Source organism: Macrobrachium nipponense, chromosome 19, assembly GCF_015104395.2.
Source record: "Macrobrachium nipponense isolate FS-2020 chromosome 19, ASM1510439v2, whole genome shotgun sequence".
Taxonomy (NCBI): Eukaryota; Metazoa; Arthropoda; class Malacostraca; order Decapoda; family Palaemonidae; genus Macrobrachium; species Macrobrachium nipponense.
In genome coordinates, this window is record NC_061088.1 from 51,754,369 (window position 1) to 51,770,939 (window position 16,571).

The 16,571-nt window shown below is 34.4% G+C and overlaps 1 protein-coding gene across 17 annotated transcripts in view; it reads right to left on the reverse strand.

Annotated features, from left to right (window-relative positions):
* LOC135216899 (serine/arginine repetitive matrix protein 2-like) overlaps positions 1-16,571 on the reverse strand; it is a 622,749-nt gene that overhangs the window by 144,447 nt on the left and 461,731 nt on the right. For 15 of the 17 annotated variants that reach the window (XR_010314960.1, XR_010314975.1, XR_010314977.1 and 12 more), the window contains 2 exons: positions 15,687-15,848; positions 14,259-14,351 (listed from right to left, as the gene is read on the reverse strand). The exons of 1 other annotated variant lie outside the window; for it this stretch is intronic. Coding sequence is in view for 1 of the 16 variants with exons in the window: in XM_064252445.1 (XP_064108515.1) it covers positions 14,259-14,351; positions 15,687-15,848 (255 nt within the window). In the remaining 15 variants the exon portion in view is untranslated. The remainder of the gene's footprint in view (positions 1-14,258; positions 14,352-15,686; positions 15,849-16,571) is intronic. One more of the 17 variants, XR_010314964.1, reaches the window with a different exon arrangement.

Sequence of the window (16,571 nt, forward strand, 5' to 3'; positions counted from 1 at the left end):
GCAGTATGTAAATAGATTATGTACCTTGCTTTATACTTAAAAAAGAATGTCACTCAATTTTTTTTTAAATATCACAAAACCTTACAACCATCTTAAATATCTAAACTGAAAATCCCTCTTGTCTAAAACAATGCAATATGCACACATTAATTACTATGCTATGTCTACAAGTCATAGCCCTGCACCAGCTGACTCAGTGTAGCAATTATAATACATTCCACATGGCTGGAATGTAGTATTACAATTCACTGCAAAAAATATATTCTTTTTTCTGTAGCAAAGGCAGCAGCAAAAGGAGAGTTTTGGAATTACTGCTGTGTGATGTATTATTTTACTGGGATAGTGATGGTTTACTATCTAAGAAAATGGTACTATTAGCATAAAAAGCATTGGTTTCTTAAGTCTTTTCCAGAAAAAATAGTTTTCAGGACTTAACAATTCAGTTTTAACTTGTTACCAAATCATCTGAGGATGTCAAATAATGCATCTAAATATGGATTAAAATGACAAATTTTTAATTACAGTAATTTGTATTATTCATAGCTAACAAACCGCAGGTCGTAACATACGATATATCTTCTGGCACCAGCTGGAAACCGGTTTAAAAAAATAATGTAAATGCAAGGAATCTGTAGCATCTACATAGAATCCAGAATGTAGTTGAGGTGGAGGCGAGTCAGAGACCACTTTCTTGAAATACCTAACAAGTGTCTTATATGTCTACATTCTACTGACAATCTGAAAAGTGATCCTGAGGAACTCATGTCACGAATTTAATGACTGTAGAGCCAAGATTAGTTCTGCTACTGCACCATCATCTGCTAACATATGCAGTATTTTCTTTTTTGTTCCAATCCTATTACCAATGATAATTATTTTAAGAGGACCAACTATACAGCATTAGTACATTAAAAAACAGTTCTATTTCATGTGAATTACAGTAGAAAGCATTTTCATAGTTTTACAAGAACATGAATTATAGAGTGGATTAACCGATTTAAGCATTCTGCCACTCATCCACACAAGTCTTTTATTTGGGGTTTCTGTTATTAATAGATGTCTATTCTGTTAACCAATAAAGCTTCATCTATTAAGGAGTACCAACAACTTATCAAACAACATCAAACTTTACTAACATTTACACATAAGAAGAATTATTGAAGTGTATCATTACCAAATGGAAACTTGGAAGGAAATTTGTTTGGTATTGGGCAATTCATTTCCAACAGTATTCCAAACATGTTTTACAGAGGAGAACGGATAAGGGGCCTTTATTAGATGACAAATTTTTTTTTATTAATTTGTATTTTTCATAGCTAATAAACCCTTGGTCTCAACAATAGGATAATCTACTTGTGCAAGCTGGAAACCGGTTAAAGACAATCAAAAGTTATCAAACCAAGATGAGCAACCCAAAATGCCAGTGTATTTTTCAGACTTAGCTTAATATTAGCTAGACACATGCAAAACTATATCTTATGTGTAATCTTGGGCAAACAGAAAGAATTTAAGGTCTAAAAAAAAATTTTTTTCTTAGCTCTAAAATTCAAATTAGGGACTAAAACTATCAAGGAGCCTTTGTGGCCCAAAGGTTGATAATTACTGTTACAGCATATCCTTTTACTTTCTTAACAATCCCTTCACCCTACCTAGACCAAATGAAAATAAATATTCAAGAAAGAGAGGGGAGAGAATGCATTTTACATCTAAGCCAGTACGGGGAAATTCTAATGATATAATCTGTTATTTCTTATTCACAATTAGTTCCCATTGATGGCTGAAAAACCATAGTCATTAAAAATTTGGAAGCAAAACTAAAGTTCAGTAGTATATTGTACCATAATCACCCTTAAATGGAACTTAGAAATTTTTAACTAAATTTTCAATTTCAAGGAATAATATAAAAATAAAATTCCTAGTTCCAAGGAATAAACACTGCATTGTCCAAATCACGCCATACCATTAAATGGCTTATAAAATCTAGTATACTTCAGGTGGAAAAATTCCAGGCCTACTTGACAATAATAATACTTTTGAGGCATAATCAGACAGGATGGCAAATACTTTAGAAGAAGGATAGATGACAAAGGCAAGATTCTGAATCTGCATGAAATAAAGATTAATACTAGAATAGATTTACTTTAACCATTTGACCCTTAGATTTTAGCCACTATACAGGCAGTCCCCGGCTTACGACGGGTTCGGCTTACGATGTTCCGAGGTTAAGGCACTTTTCAATTAGTATATTTTTCAGAAATTATTTCCAGGGTTACGAGGCCTGATCTGGCAGAAGAAATATGACACCAAAAATGCAAAATAATTAATATTTGAAGGTTTTTTTATGAAAAATGCAATAAGAATGCAGTTTACAGTTTTGAATGCACCCAAAGCATTAAAAGTAAGGTTTTCTTGGGATTTTTGATGTGTTTCAGCTTACGACGATTTTCAGGTCACAACGCGTCTCAAGAACGGAACCCCCGTCGTAACCCGGGGACTGCCTGTATATAAATTGTACATTTTTAATAATAAGGCTAAAAAATGCTTTAATATTATAATCTTGTGTGTTCCAAGACAAAAAAGAAAATATATTCTACTCTAATAATTCTCTAAACTAAGTCCTAGTAGGTGTTAATAGTAAACACCTTACTTTCCACAAGCTTGCTAAGTACGTATTGTATTATACCTTTAGTCTGACTATGGAATTACAATTGCACATGATGGTAGGCATTCTTTCTGGTTACATATACAATGTAGAGAAAAAGGTTAAGGAAACCACTTACTGGAAAATGCTAGAAATTAGTGCTACTAATTTCTACATTCTAAAACTGCTGGAATATTTAGCAATTTTTTTGTTAATTTCAACAGTACAGTACATGGTTCAGAATATTTCAAAGTGTTGAGTGATGCAGAAAAACTAATGTTAAAATATGGTCAGTATGACCTAAATATGTAAGGATGACATCAGGCCTTTAAAATATAAAGATTCCCTGTAATTCATCACACAGTGCCCTAACTAAATGAAACAATCAAAAGTAAACATACATTTAAAGGTCTAATAATATATGTCACTATCAATATTAATATTCTTAAAGAAAAACTTAGGTATTTAAAATTTATTCATGTATTCTTTCATTTGTTACATATTCAATTGACTAAAAAATCATTTTGATAAATTGCAATCACGCTTCAAAATGAGATTCATTCAAAATGTTTATATCTTATTACCATTTTGGCTTCATGTCATTTTGGCACTGAAGATATACTGGAGGTGTGAAAATTGTGCGTGCAAGGCGAGACTTCATGCAGATGAAAACTATATAGAGCTTAAGAAGATTGGTTTTCATAATCACCCTTCAACTGCGACAGAGGTAAATGCAGGGATCACGGTCTCAAATATTAAAGAAAATTCAATTTCATCTCGAAATGCACCTCGCTCAATTATCGCTAGTGAAATTGATGAGTTAAACGACTGTATATTGTCACAACCACCTCGGTTTGAACAGCTTAATAGGAATATCAGACACTGGAGGCAAGCTGATTCCAAATAACCTGCCATCCCAATTACAAATGTTGGGTTCTCCATTCCAAGTGAATACTCTTACCTTGACACAGATGAAAAATTTCTACAGTATGACAGAGGAATAGAAGATGTAAGACAAATGCTACTATGTATTTGCAAGTGACGATGTATCTATATACCACAAAAAAAATTTCAGAAAACTTTAAACTCACTGAGTTTTATATATATTTATAAGCTTGAAAAGGCTAAGTTATTCACATAGTTAAGTGAACAAACTTTTTACTAAACCATTACAGCTAACAAACAAAAAGAATATCTTAAAAAAGAAGAAAAAATAAGGATAACTACTCTCCGAGCCTCAAATAAACATTTCCTTTTAATTAACCATCAACAATTAACGGTTCAAGCATATTTTCAATATTTACTTTTCCTTATTAAAGCCGTCGCTCTAGCCTATCTAGGCATGTGAGTATGAAGATGCGATGAATTGACCAACTACTAATTGATTTGGAGACGAATGACCCAACGACAAATTGACTTGGAGATGAATTGCCTAACGACAAATTGACTTTAGGATGAATTGACCAGACACCATACAGAATTAACACAGCACTGCACTGAAATTGCAACCTAGGAAATTCCATTGCTGGACTAATCTAATACAACAAACTACCAAACCACAGTATACTACATTAACCATGTGTATTTTTGTTAACATTGTATCATCAGGAACACATGTTGTATCCCAAAACAACATTAGTTTCAGTAAAGATGTGTTCCTTCATACAGAAAATCTCAACACTTTATCTGACAAATTCTGCATTATTGTCTTACATATCTGATTTTTGGCATGCTGAACAATACTCCCATTCTCAAATGTGGCAGTGAACTGTATTTAGCAGACATCTGCTTCTTACTACATATAAATTAGACCCTTGATAAGAAAGTGATCAGGTGTTGTATGCCATAAAGTCCTGTAATGATAAAAAAGAATTGGGTACCATCAGCATAGTAAACTCCTGAGAATTACATTAACGAATTTTTTTCATATTTCTTGGTAACAATTCCTAATCTTCCTTCTATAATTGTATATCTATCTATCTATCTATGTATCTATCTATCTATCTATATATATATATATATAATATCCCGAAGGAAGTAGTAGGGAAAGGCATCCTCATCTTTCAACAGTTTATTTCAATGCCGACGTTTCGCGACAAATTCCAAGTCGCATTTTCAAGGCTAAAAATATATATAAATTTACGAACATTAATAATTAATTTAATTTAATTTATATTAAAAATGTCATGGCAACCGCTCTCAATAAAGTAAAAAGTAAAAAGAGAGCTGTTGCCATGATATTTTTAATATAAATTAAATCAAATTAATTATTAATGTTCGAAAAATTATATATATTTCTAGCCTTGAAAATGCGACTTGGAATTCGTCGCGAAACGTCGGCATTGAAAAAAACTGTTGAAAGATGAGGATGCCTTTCCCTACTACTTCCTTCGGGATATATCTTCTTTGAGCTCCCAGCTCCGGCCCTTGTGTGTGTGTGTGTGTGTGTGTGTGTGTGTGTGTGTGTGTGTGTGTGTGTGTGTGTGTGTCTATATATATATATATATATATATATATATATATATATATATATATATATATAATATATATATATATATATATATATATATATATATAATGTATTCATACATATATATGCATATATATATATATATATATATATATATATATATATATATATATATATATATATATATATATATATATGTACATATACTATGGAATGTTACTCCATATATATAAAAGACTAAAAAAGGTCTAAAGAAGGTCCACCAGATTGCTTGCAGGAATGTGATCAGACCAGAGACGATAAAGTATGTAGGCTAAGTTGACGTGCCGTCACCTGTGTTCATTGTTTTGAAACATTAGTCCAAGCTCCCTGCTTGAGACAACTACAGCGACCTATAATTCAAATGGCCTACGTGATTAGTAATGTGTCTCATTTTGTATGTATATTCATATGTTCGAGCTACTGTCTGCTTCCTTTATGACTTGTAACCGAGATGGTAGTGGGAACAGAACAGAATTAGCCATCATCGTTGGCAGAAGCGATCAAGCTATCGTTATTAGAAGACCTGTACAATCCTACTTGATCTTCACCATGTAATCTCAGAGAATACAAGTATTTTTTGTACTTCGTGGTTTCTACTGGAACCTCACACCATTGCCGAATCATCATGAGTTTAACACATCGGCGTCATAACCAAAGAAGATAATACTGACTTTGTAAGTCATCTACAAACCCCAAGACACTCCAATGAATATGGAAGTGCAATACCAACCGACTTAGCGTAAGATTATCGCAAGTCTAACATTACCTCATAGGGCGCCTTATTATACGAGGCAACAGCCCTAATAATATACATATATAATAAATATATATATATATATATATCTATATATTATAATTATATATATATATATATATATATATATATATATATATATATATATATATATATATATATATATATAGATCACTAACTTGGTTTTGAAGAAGAGAGAACAATTGCATTTCTATCCTTCATCTAAAGTCTCTCCTACTCAGAAGATGGCAGTAGTACAGGCAGTCCCCGGTTAGCAGCGATCCTGTTGTATGGGGCTTGTCTAGCACCATAAAATCGGCAATTTATGGTGCCATAATGGACGAGTTCCGATTATTGGTACCATAAGGGTTCTTATGGCATGCCATAAGAGTGCTTATGGCGCCATAAATCAGAGTTTCGATGAATGGCAGTTTTTGCTTATCGGCACACCCCCGGGAACAGAACCCCGCCGATAACTGGGGTCTTCCTCCTATTGGTATCACCTTTTAATCAGCATTTTAATCCTAATTTTCAAATTGTTAAAGGATATTTCCATACAGGAGAATAAGGATATTATCAGACAATTAGGAATGAAAAGGCCTGCTCCTATTCTTCCTTCAGCCCCTTCGGTCAAAATTCGTTCCGCCTTGTCTCAGGACTTGTCTTCAGCTGCAAAGACCTTTTGTAGCTCCACATCAAGCTTGTTAAAAGTAAAGCTGGTAGGATTATTTGGAAGAAATAAAGTTTTCAGCCCTTAGGTTTCAGAATGAGGCCAACTGCAGGTTCTGGCATATTTGGAGAGACTTGGGAGCAGAACACTGGGTATCTCCTCCTCCTGATGTCATCTCCGATAGCTTTTCTTTATCATCAGAAGTATTTGGTAGTACATGAGAACATTTGCCTGCAGTGTCCAAAATAGCCTTGTCCAAGCAAGTAAAAAATCTAATAATTCCTGCCAAGAGCACATCTCTTTAAAGGGTTGAGACAAGCAAAGAAGTCAGAATCATCAACAGATTCCTGAATGATGAAAGTTGCCAGACTGAAAAGAAGCTTCATGGGCAAGAATAAAAGAAATCTCATTGAAGCCCACTCTAATTGAAAGAGAAAGCCTGGGTTGCTTCAAAGACTATGAGCGCCAAAACAATAAAAGATAACAGACACCTACCTAGTCTCTACAGGGTTTCTTTCCCCCCCAACTGATGATAGAGCAAAGCTCAACGCTCCAGCAAACGCTGAAAAACTGAAGAAGACTCCTCTGATTCAAACTCCTCTTCTGCCACAGGAGTAGTTAGGGTGACAGTAGCAGACTCCTATCAACAAATTTTCGACTCAATGGAATGAGAGACTGAAGGAAAAGCAGTCTGCAGTTGCTCACTGAGTTGACACAAGTCTGCTGAGCAAAAGATGAAGTGCCACCAGGTAGCAAAGAAAATGGAAATATTTGGGGGAAGCGGGGAAGAGCAGCAAAGGCAATACCTGACTCCCCTGCCTCATCCAAATGACTCAACTGACTTAAGAACATTCCCAGACAAACACATCCTTAGAAAGCAAAGCAGCTAGAATAGCATCTACCTTGGAGACAATGGAAGATTCTGTAACCATGGGAGGATTGGAAAGGGAGGCATTAACAAAATCAGAAGGAAAAGACTTGCCGATACCTGAAGAAACAGAATGGAAAGAGGTGCATTTCAAGGAGAAAGAGGAATATCAGACAAGAATTTAGAATGAGGAGTAGACATAGAGGAAACTGGTTTAACAATTGATTGATTCAAAATAAAGTTAAAACAACTCACAAGACATTTAATTCTTAATAACACTGCCTATACCTATGTCACCAGTCCTACTGGTGCCAACACATTCATTACTAGTTGCCAACAACAGAGAAGTTGAAATACAGAGAAAAGAATTAAGCTTATAAAAAAAATCTTTTTGCAAACACATTACACGAGTCTCGATGCATTAAAAATGAAGGGCAAGTGACAGAGGGCACACAACCCCATTGCCTCAAAAACTAAACCTGTTCCCTGGCAGCAGATTCTTCCAAATCTTGAAGGGCAGTTCAAGGCTCAGGCACTAACACTACCTCTTTCAGGGGAACACGAAAATGATTGCACACTATGGGGGGGACCAGGCATAGTTCACAAACAAAAATTCAGTCAAATCTTTTAGACCCTAAAGTAAGGTTTACGTACATCCTATTTTAACTCATTATGCTTTTCCTGAACCAAAAGGGAAGAGGGGCAGAAGGCAGAGCTGAAGAGGAAGTCTAAACACTAGCTAAAACATTAGCAGAGTAAAGAGCCAAAGAGTGAGTAGTGATTACTACAGATAAGGAACTTAAAGAAGGGGGAGAAATGACCTCACCTACTTGCTTTTGCAATCTATCTGTTTCCCTTTTCGTCCTATATATAACAAACTTGCACATAATCCCAAAGACCAATCGCTAAATTACTCAAAACTGTTTTGTTTTCTAGATGCCATTCTATACCTCTGCAGCCAGTACAGTGTGTTTGTTTACCTCAAAATTCAACACCCTGCTAACACAGCATTCATTCTACAGAACCTGATGCTCCTAGCCTTGTTTCTAATAAAACAAACCCTAAGAAAGAAATGTAGTCCACTGAAAGCAGCAAACAGCAAAAACCATGAAATACCAACAAGCCCCTATCCACAATAACGGCAAGAAGAATACTTGAATTGAACAATCTCCTGGGTCAGCCCAGCAATCTTCTCCTTTTATCTGAATGCTGACTTGCCTACTGGCACAGAGATTTAAGCTTTTTTCAACTGTAGGTACAATTTATCCCAAAGGAGAGAGGCATCAGCGTTTCCAAGTTCAAGCCATTGCTTCATTTGTTGTGGCATTATTTCATGGTATATTAGACATTTATATTAAAATAATTAAGCATAACACTATTTAATCCCTAAAATATCATTCTAAAACTAAGGCTTCATTGCTGTTCAAGCATATATGATCTACCATATAAACTGCAGCGTCATATACCATTCAGTGACCGATGTCATATGGCCATGCAATCAACTACTGTATGCCTCAACTGTCTGGTAATCTAAATAAAGTCTCAACTAAAAAATATATGAAAATTTAACACCGGAAGTATTTTCCTTGCCAATAATTTCATTTAATATAGAACACCAACTTGTGGGGAATTGTTGAAACTCATGCTTTGAAGAAGTCTTGTGCTAAATAATGCCACACCTGGCAACTCTAGAAAGGGAGCGGAGCTTCAAAATCATGTTTGTTGCTTTCTAGACTCCCAGTAACTTTAAACCATAAAGATTCTGTAGAAGTCCTATAATCATTTATACTTGAATGCAGTAACAGCCTCTATATTAATCATTAATGTTGGTTTGGTAACGTCATTTCAGAGTAGAACATCAATCATCCTTCTTTAAAACCTACCATGAAACCTTACTCATAGGTTATGTTATGACAGTAAAATGACGTCAAATTCAAGTGTAATTAGAAACAGGTCTTAATTGAGAGAAAATGTTTAAAAATTTGGGCAATACTGGTGGAAATCATAAAGAACAATGCAGTAATGGATGCAATATTATGAGAGAGAGAGAGAGAGAGAGAGAGAGAGAGAGAGGAGAGAGAGCAGAGAGAGAGCGAGAGAGAGAGAGAGAGAGAGAGAGAGAGAGAGAGAGTTAAAATATGAAGAGACCATAGTATTCAAGACAATTCTCTAAGAAATTCATACCCTAATCTTGATTTCATTCAACAGTTGCCATAACATTCAGATTGTCAAAAGACGTGGAAAATTTCAACCCCAGTCTACGGTCATTCTTGCTCTCTTGATATGGCCTCTACTTTTCAAATTTGATTTTCATCCACAAATCATTCATGAAAAAAACTGTGTAAAGTAAATATATTTATTACTACAAACAACTTGATATCTATTGTGCAGGCAATTAAAGTTTTATATCATGCAAAAAATACTTATGTGTTGGGAGATCTTTCAGTCTCGCGGCAAAGCAATACAGCCATGTTAGCTGTGTACAGTAACTATAACCTGCTTGTAATGGGAGCATAGCCAGAAAATCTTTGAGTTGACAGGCTACTTTTACCTTGATGAAGATTTCTTTTTAATGACAATAGCTTTGTAAAAAGCTACTAGCATTCGATCTATGTCAACATCAAAGTACAATCAAAGTGTGAAAGCCGTTAAGTAGGCCAGTATCCAGTGACCTGTGCTCTCCCGCTTGAAGTTCTCGGGCTCATCGTCACCTCACATCATAGAAAACACTCTTACAGATTCATCTAGATTTTGCTAAATCTACCTTAGCCGTCGCAACAGACTGCCATTGACGTCAGCTAAGTAAAACGCTTTGGAATACAAACAAATTTGTAGAAACTAAAATAATTACAATCACCATTTATGATAATGCAATAATATTTCTGTTCATGAAGGAAAACAAGTAAATATAGTTCTAATATGCAGTACTACGATCAGAAATTCACTCTTATCTTCCAGATCTGTATGAACTAACCCATCTGAGAAATTCCCATTATTTCGGACATACATCGTGTTTTTAATTGTCTGAACATTTTTGCTTTGCAGTTTTATCTTATATGATATAATTTGCATTGTATTTTCATATTCTAGAGTAAATTTAGTGGATTATGGCTTTTCAGTAGAGAACAAATGGTAAATTCGATGAATGAAAGCTAATGAAAACTGTATCTTCATTTTTCTTGCCCATTGTACCATGGCTAAACACAGATAGTATATCCAAAAAATAAAAAATGGATCCAGGTACCAGTCAAAGTTCTGTAAACATTATCATCTTTGAATCAGTGTTGCATATAATCAATCATGAAGCATGGTAGTAAACAATACTGACAAGACTGTATATTCACTTTAGTCTTGCACAGTATTTGTTCATATTCTTGAAGAATTCAAAGATTTATTCCTGATTCCATGAACATTGACAAGAAATAGAACCTTACATAAGACTGAATCTCTTACAACGCTTTTTTTTTTTTTTTTTTTATGTACCATCTAAAATAGAGAGGCTTGATTGGGATACTGCACAAATAATGATGTCATGATGTCCTCACAACCATTTTCTTGAGTACATTCCTTGCAAGATCTTATAAATTAAAAAGAAAATTAAAATCTTCAACCTGACACTTCATTCCAGTAAAACTTGAGCCTAAGATAATTTACTCTTGATAACCTTCATGACCCTGAAGTATAGTATGTTGCAATAACTTGTCCATCAGTATTTGATTAATTAACCAATTTTCAGTGATGCTAATAAAGGAACTAGCAGCTGTATATACAGAGGCATTAGTTGCCTTCATAAACACACAGACTTAACAAAGTTACCAGGCAGAAAGAGGACTGCAAAAGGAGCAAACAATATTTTAATTATATGATAAATTACAACTGGACTTCAGAGGGTGCCCTTCCCAATTTAATTAACTTTAATCTGTGATGTGTAATTGTAACTGAAATCTGCATATCTTAGCTTGCCGACTGTGGTAAAAGCAACAATTCCATCTTATGTGTAATATGTTTTAAAAACCCTTAAACAAATGGCTTGTACTGTTCCCTCATAAGACTCCTCAGTATTACAGTACCATGAAATCTTACTTTGGAGGTTTTACTGGTGACCTAGGAATATCCCTCATCTTCATAACCTTCAGTAATGCTAACCTTTAATTGCCAGAAATGAAACGTGCATATTTCCCTCAAGAACGATCATCAGAACACAAACTGAAGGGAAATTAAGACCAAAAAGAGAGAGAGAGAGAGAGAGAGAGAGAGAGAGAGAGAGAGAGAGAGAGAGAGAGAGAGAGAGAGAGAGAGAGAGAGAAATCCATTTTGCACAGCTCTGGCAGCCCTTTCTTGCTGCACTGGAACATTTGTCTTACATATCATAACATCCACGGAAATAGATTTTCAGCTCAGGTTTTGTGATAAAACCAGAGAGTGACTGTCTCTAAGACTTTGGTTATAACAGCAGTTTCTTCAGGATGTAAGACAAAAGGTTACTACAGGTGGGAACCACTCCTGCGGAGGTCAATGTGACCTGCACACTTTAAAAGCATCAGCAACAAAATCTGACTGAGGGTTAATTTATTCAAGTCTTTGTGGCTTTGAGAGAGTTATTAACAATCAAGCTCTCAAGATGACAATTTTCAAAGTACCCATGAGGGAAAAATATGTTTCTGTACTCCAGGTGACTTATAAAGATCTTAAAAGCTTGTTCCAGCTACCTGTTTTTGGTTTTTGGGCATCTTGTATCTCCAATTTGGTGTGATGTGTCTTGAATATCTGTCATACCAAGCATCTTGAATATCTTTATGTAACACCATACCATATAATTGAACCTTGGGACACTGAACATGTTTCATTTTATAGCACCAAAACATTCATCCTTGTCAAAGTGTACTAAAAAGTCTTGAAGTTGCATACCTGCTGCATTGAACTTGGGAATCTTCAGTGCACTCAATTTTAATTTATCATGGAAGTATTGACATACCCTACTTGGATGCTTAAAACTGTTATGTGATGATTATAACATAAAGGATGGGTCACAGCATTCACAGGCACGACTAGTAAGTTGCTACAGCACAGTGCCATCTCTGAAACTCTTGAATTCACTACTAACCACATAGAGAGTAGCTAATACATTCAACACCAGCATCAATACCTCAACTTTCATGTCCTTCAGAATTCTGCTCCAAAATGAATCCAGGTCAAAAGAACTAACACACATTATTGGAACATTTAAAGATTGGGATACATGACACAGCTTTGTTGCACTTGATCACAGGAAAACTACTCGCTACCCTTCACACTCCTGCATGTCAAATTTGTAATTCTAGCCCAAGATATTGTTTACTACACTTCCTAATGCACAAAAGTCTGTACCTAAAGTGTAACAGACTTAAAAAAAAAATTGCCTCTCCTAATTCTTCTTGTATTGGGATTTATCAAAACACCCTACCCTTACATTACTAAACGTAAAAGAAACACATACAGATATATAAAAAGCATATAAAAACATGCAGACATCACATAAAAGACAAATGAACACTTAAGGTGTGAGGTTATACCACCGATTGCAAATATCTGTTCACTGGCAAAGCTTGGTAAAAGAGAATCATCTAAATATGTAATGAGTAGAGTTCTTCTTAACAACAAGGATACTCAAGTTTAAAAAAACAGGTTATAATTTTTCAGGAAAGGCTCTCTGCTAACTAGTAACTGTTAAAGCTAACAGGTAAAATGGGAGCTTTGTTCATTGTATGAAAACATTTACATTAAAAATAGTCATTGAACCTTCATTTGAGATTTCATTAAACATTTTAATTACCATGCAATAAAAATGATGCTGTTAATGGAAATTTATAATGTTAAACTCAAATATAACTTGGGGGCTGGAAATCTGTTGTAGAGTACTAAATAAAATTATGGCCATAGAAACAAAAATGTGTCAAGGGGATCCTGGAATAAGTGTCTTTAAATGCAGTAATTACTAGGACAACAGATGCATTTCATACCCAAATTACTTGGTTTTAGAACAGTACTATACTACCAATTGCCTACTTCTATAGTCAAAAGGACTCTGGTAATCTGATGAGAATTATGGAAGCTAAGAAACCCTTTTCAAATATTTCTGATGTAGTAAGAACAATTAGGCAACATGTTTTCCTACCTGTACTTTCCTAATCTAAGACTTGTACAATGTTCACAAATGGGAACAATCCAAATATAATGCTTTTGTAAATCTTAAAAGTAAATTTGAAAGAAATACATCTTGCCTTTAATTACATTCCCTAATATGTTACAATCTTTCTAATAATGTGTAATATTCTACAAATAAAATATCTTAAGTATATATGAGCCAGATGTAAGTGATAAAATTCAGAATGCAAATAATAAACAATAATCTTCCTCAACGATAAGAGGACTATTCAAAGGCTTTTCTAAGTGGAAAAATCTCCAGTCAATTAATAAGCATTACTCCTAATTCTGCAAACGATATAATAATGCAAAACAAAGAAAATACTACTCAGGAACCAATCCTATACAATATAACCCTAGATCCAGAAGTGTAATCTCATAATCTAAGATGATAAATTACTTCAATACCATACTGTACTGCATTAATTGGATTCTTTAATCTTATTAAACTATATTACAATGATTAAAAATTATAACTTCATTCATTTAGTAAATCTACAAATACAGGTAGAAAACCACACAACAGCAGTTGACAGGTCATTAACATAAAACATACTGCAACAGGTTACCATGAACAGTACCAGACGTTATGAGCACGAAAAATAATGTTAGTTCTTTGTATGACAATACCTTTTCCAAAAAACAGGTCATTAGGGCCATCTAATGAAGCTCTTTGTTGTTTAGGTGGTGGTGTGTTATCTCCTTGTGCAAACCAATAAGCATCTGAGGAAGATACAAGTTAAGAAGCATAAGCCCAGCAACCACTTCTTTCAAGTCACTATTTTTCTCTACTGGAAAAAGACACTCTTGAGATTATCTGGAAAGTCCGAGTTACCCGTCACCTGGGAAGCATTAACAATGTCCCTCAAGACAACTTGTTTACCACCAGTGTCAGTAAGCAGCAGCAGCAGCATAACATGACAGATGAAGTCTCCTTCAAGCTCCAAGGATCAACAAATCTGGTGACTACAAATACAGCAGGGAAGATGAAAACAATAACTAAAGATAAAAAAAGAAAAGTTAAAGGATTGCATAACAAAAATACAAAGCAAATAAAATATAGTAACAGCATAATAATAATACCGAAATACACTGGTGCACTGAAATAGTACAAAAATTTAACAGATTAGAAGGGTGCTCTATAGCATGATTCAAGGGGGAAAAGGCACATATTAATGCTATAAAAATCAGAACAAATACTTTTAACAAAAATAATACTGTACTTATTTAAGAGTTAGTGCAGTTCTAGCTCCTGTTCAGCAAAAATAGTACATTTCTTAATAACAACTTATACACAATGTAACACTAATAAAAACAAGAATGTTAATATGCCTAGGACTACCTCTCATTCTAAATACAACACAAATTATGCAAATTGCTATAAATACTATAAGAATATAGGAAAACTTAAAGCTACGAGATAGTACAAGAAAAAAAGAGAAATTGTCAGACGTTTCTAAGTTCAACAATTGTTTTTCCCCACTTCCAAAAAAAAGTGTGATGATTTTCCATTACTAGCACAATAAATTAGTTTAAATTTTTATCAACTTCTAGCCAAAAAAAAGCCACAAGGACAAGAAATTAAAGAACATAGAGTAGTTAACGAACAGATTATGGGAAAATTTATCATCATACAAATATGCAGGAAAAATGTTTAAGGTGAAAACTGCTAATGTATAAGTCTATTCTGATGATAATGTCTCATCTAATCTCATGTTTCTTTTAAAAGCATCACTTATATGGCTATTTTCATCCATCAAAAGCTGTAATTAAAAATCAAACCACAAAGAAAACTAGATGCCATTGCTAATGCTAACTTCCTAGAGCCTCCGACATTTTGTAGTCCAGGAAACAATCACACAAAACATTCTAGCTACTACAATACAAAACCTCTCTCACAAGTTGTCACCAAAAGCAACTAGTAAATGGTTTTACTAAGTACTATTGTCACACTACCAAACTTTCTAATAAAAGAAATCAGGTTATAAACATTATTAGAGAACACTGTATGCTAGAATGCCAAACATTGCAATAAACAATGAACAGATAACTTGATACCTGGATCAGGGATACTATTCAAGGAATTGCGTGATGGTGGTAATGGTGGTAGCCCTGAACAGGCATCACCTCTTCCCAATACCAATTTGGCCCTGCCACCCTTGGCAGATGGCACACTTTCACCAATATCGATGTCACTCATCACCAACGAAAAAGTTGCTCCTAAATTCAAAGCAATGAACAAAAATGTTGAATACAAATGGTAATATGTAATGTTCTACTGGAAAGTCAGTTTACAGACTTTCTATGTAATATAATATATTATAAATATCAGAAGAGACTTCATAAAAGTTAGTACCATTATGAAATTTATCTCCTGAAAGTCTTTATGTTGAACAGTATACTAGGTACAAAGCAAGTGTACCCATGTCATCAAAAAGGACAGGTTCAGTAAATAATTGTCTCTGAATCTTTTATTATAAATTTATTAAGTTAAATGCTTTATGAATAGTACCTATTTATAATGGATAAATAACACAATGGCAGAAAATTATATTTTCATGATAAAATAAAATTTTATGTATACTGCTTACCAAGTGATTACGTAGCTATAGTTTCACTACACCGCGGCAGCTAGAATTTGAAATTCACCAGTATATTGCCCTACTGCATGGCTGAATCCCACATTGTGGGAGGTGGGATACATTGATATACAAGATTACAATCATGCTAGCACTGGGTTAAAATGCTTGTTGGTTCCTTACCTGTTAAGAGAACTGTGCAAGTAATTACTGCCTCTGGATTGTGCTCATCCGTTGCAGCTAAGGAAAGTCCGTGGCAATAAAGGCTACACAATACAATGCCCCTGCCCAGGGCTCAGTACCAAACACATCAAATACACCAGTAATTACAGTTGCCAACACCAAAATTTAAATACTAATACCA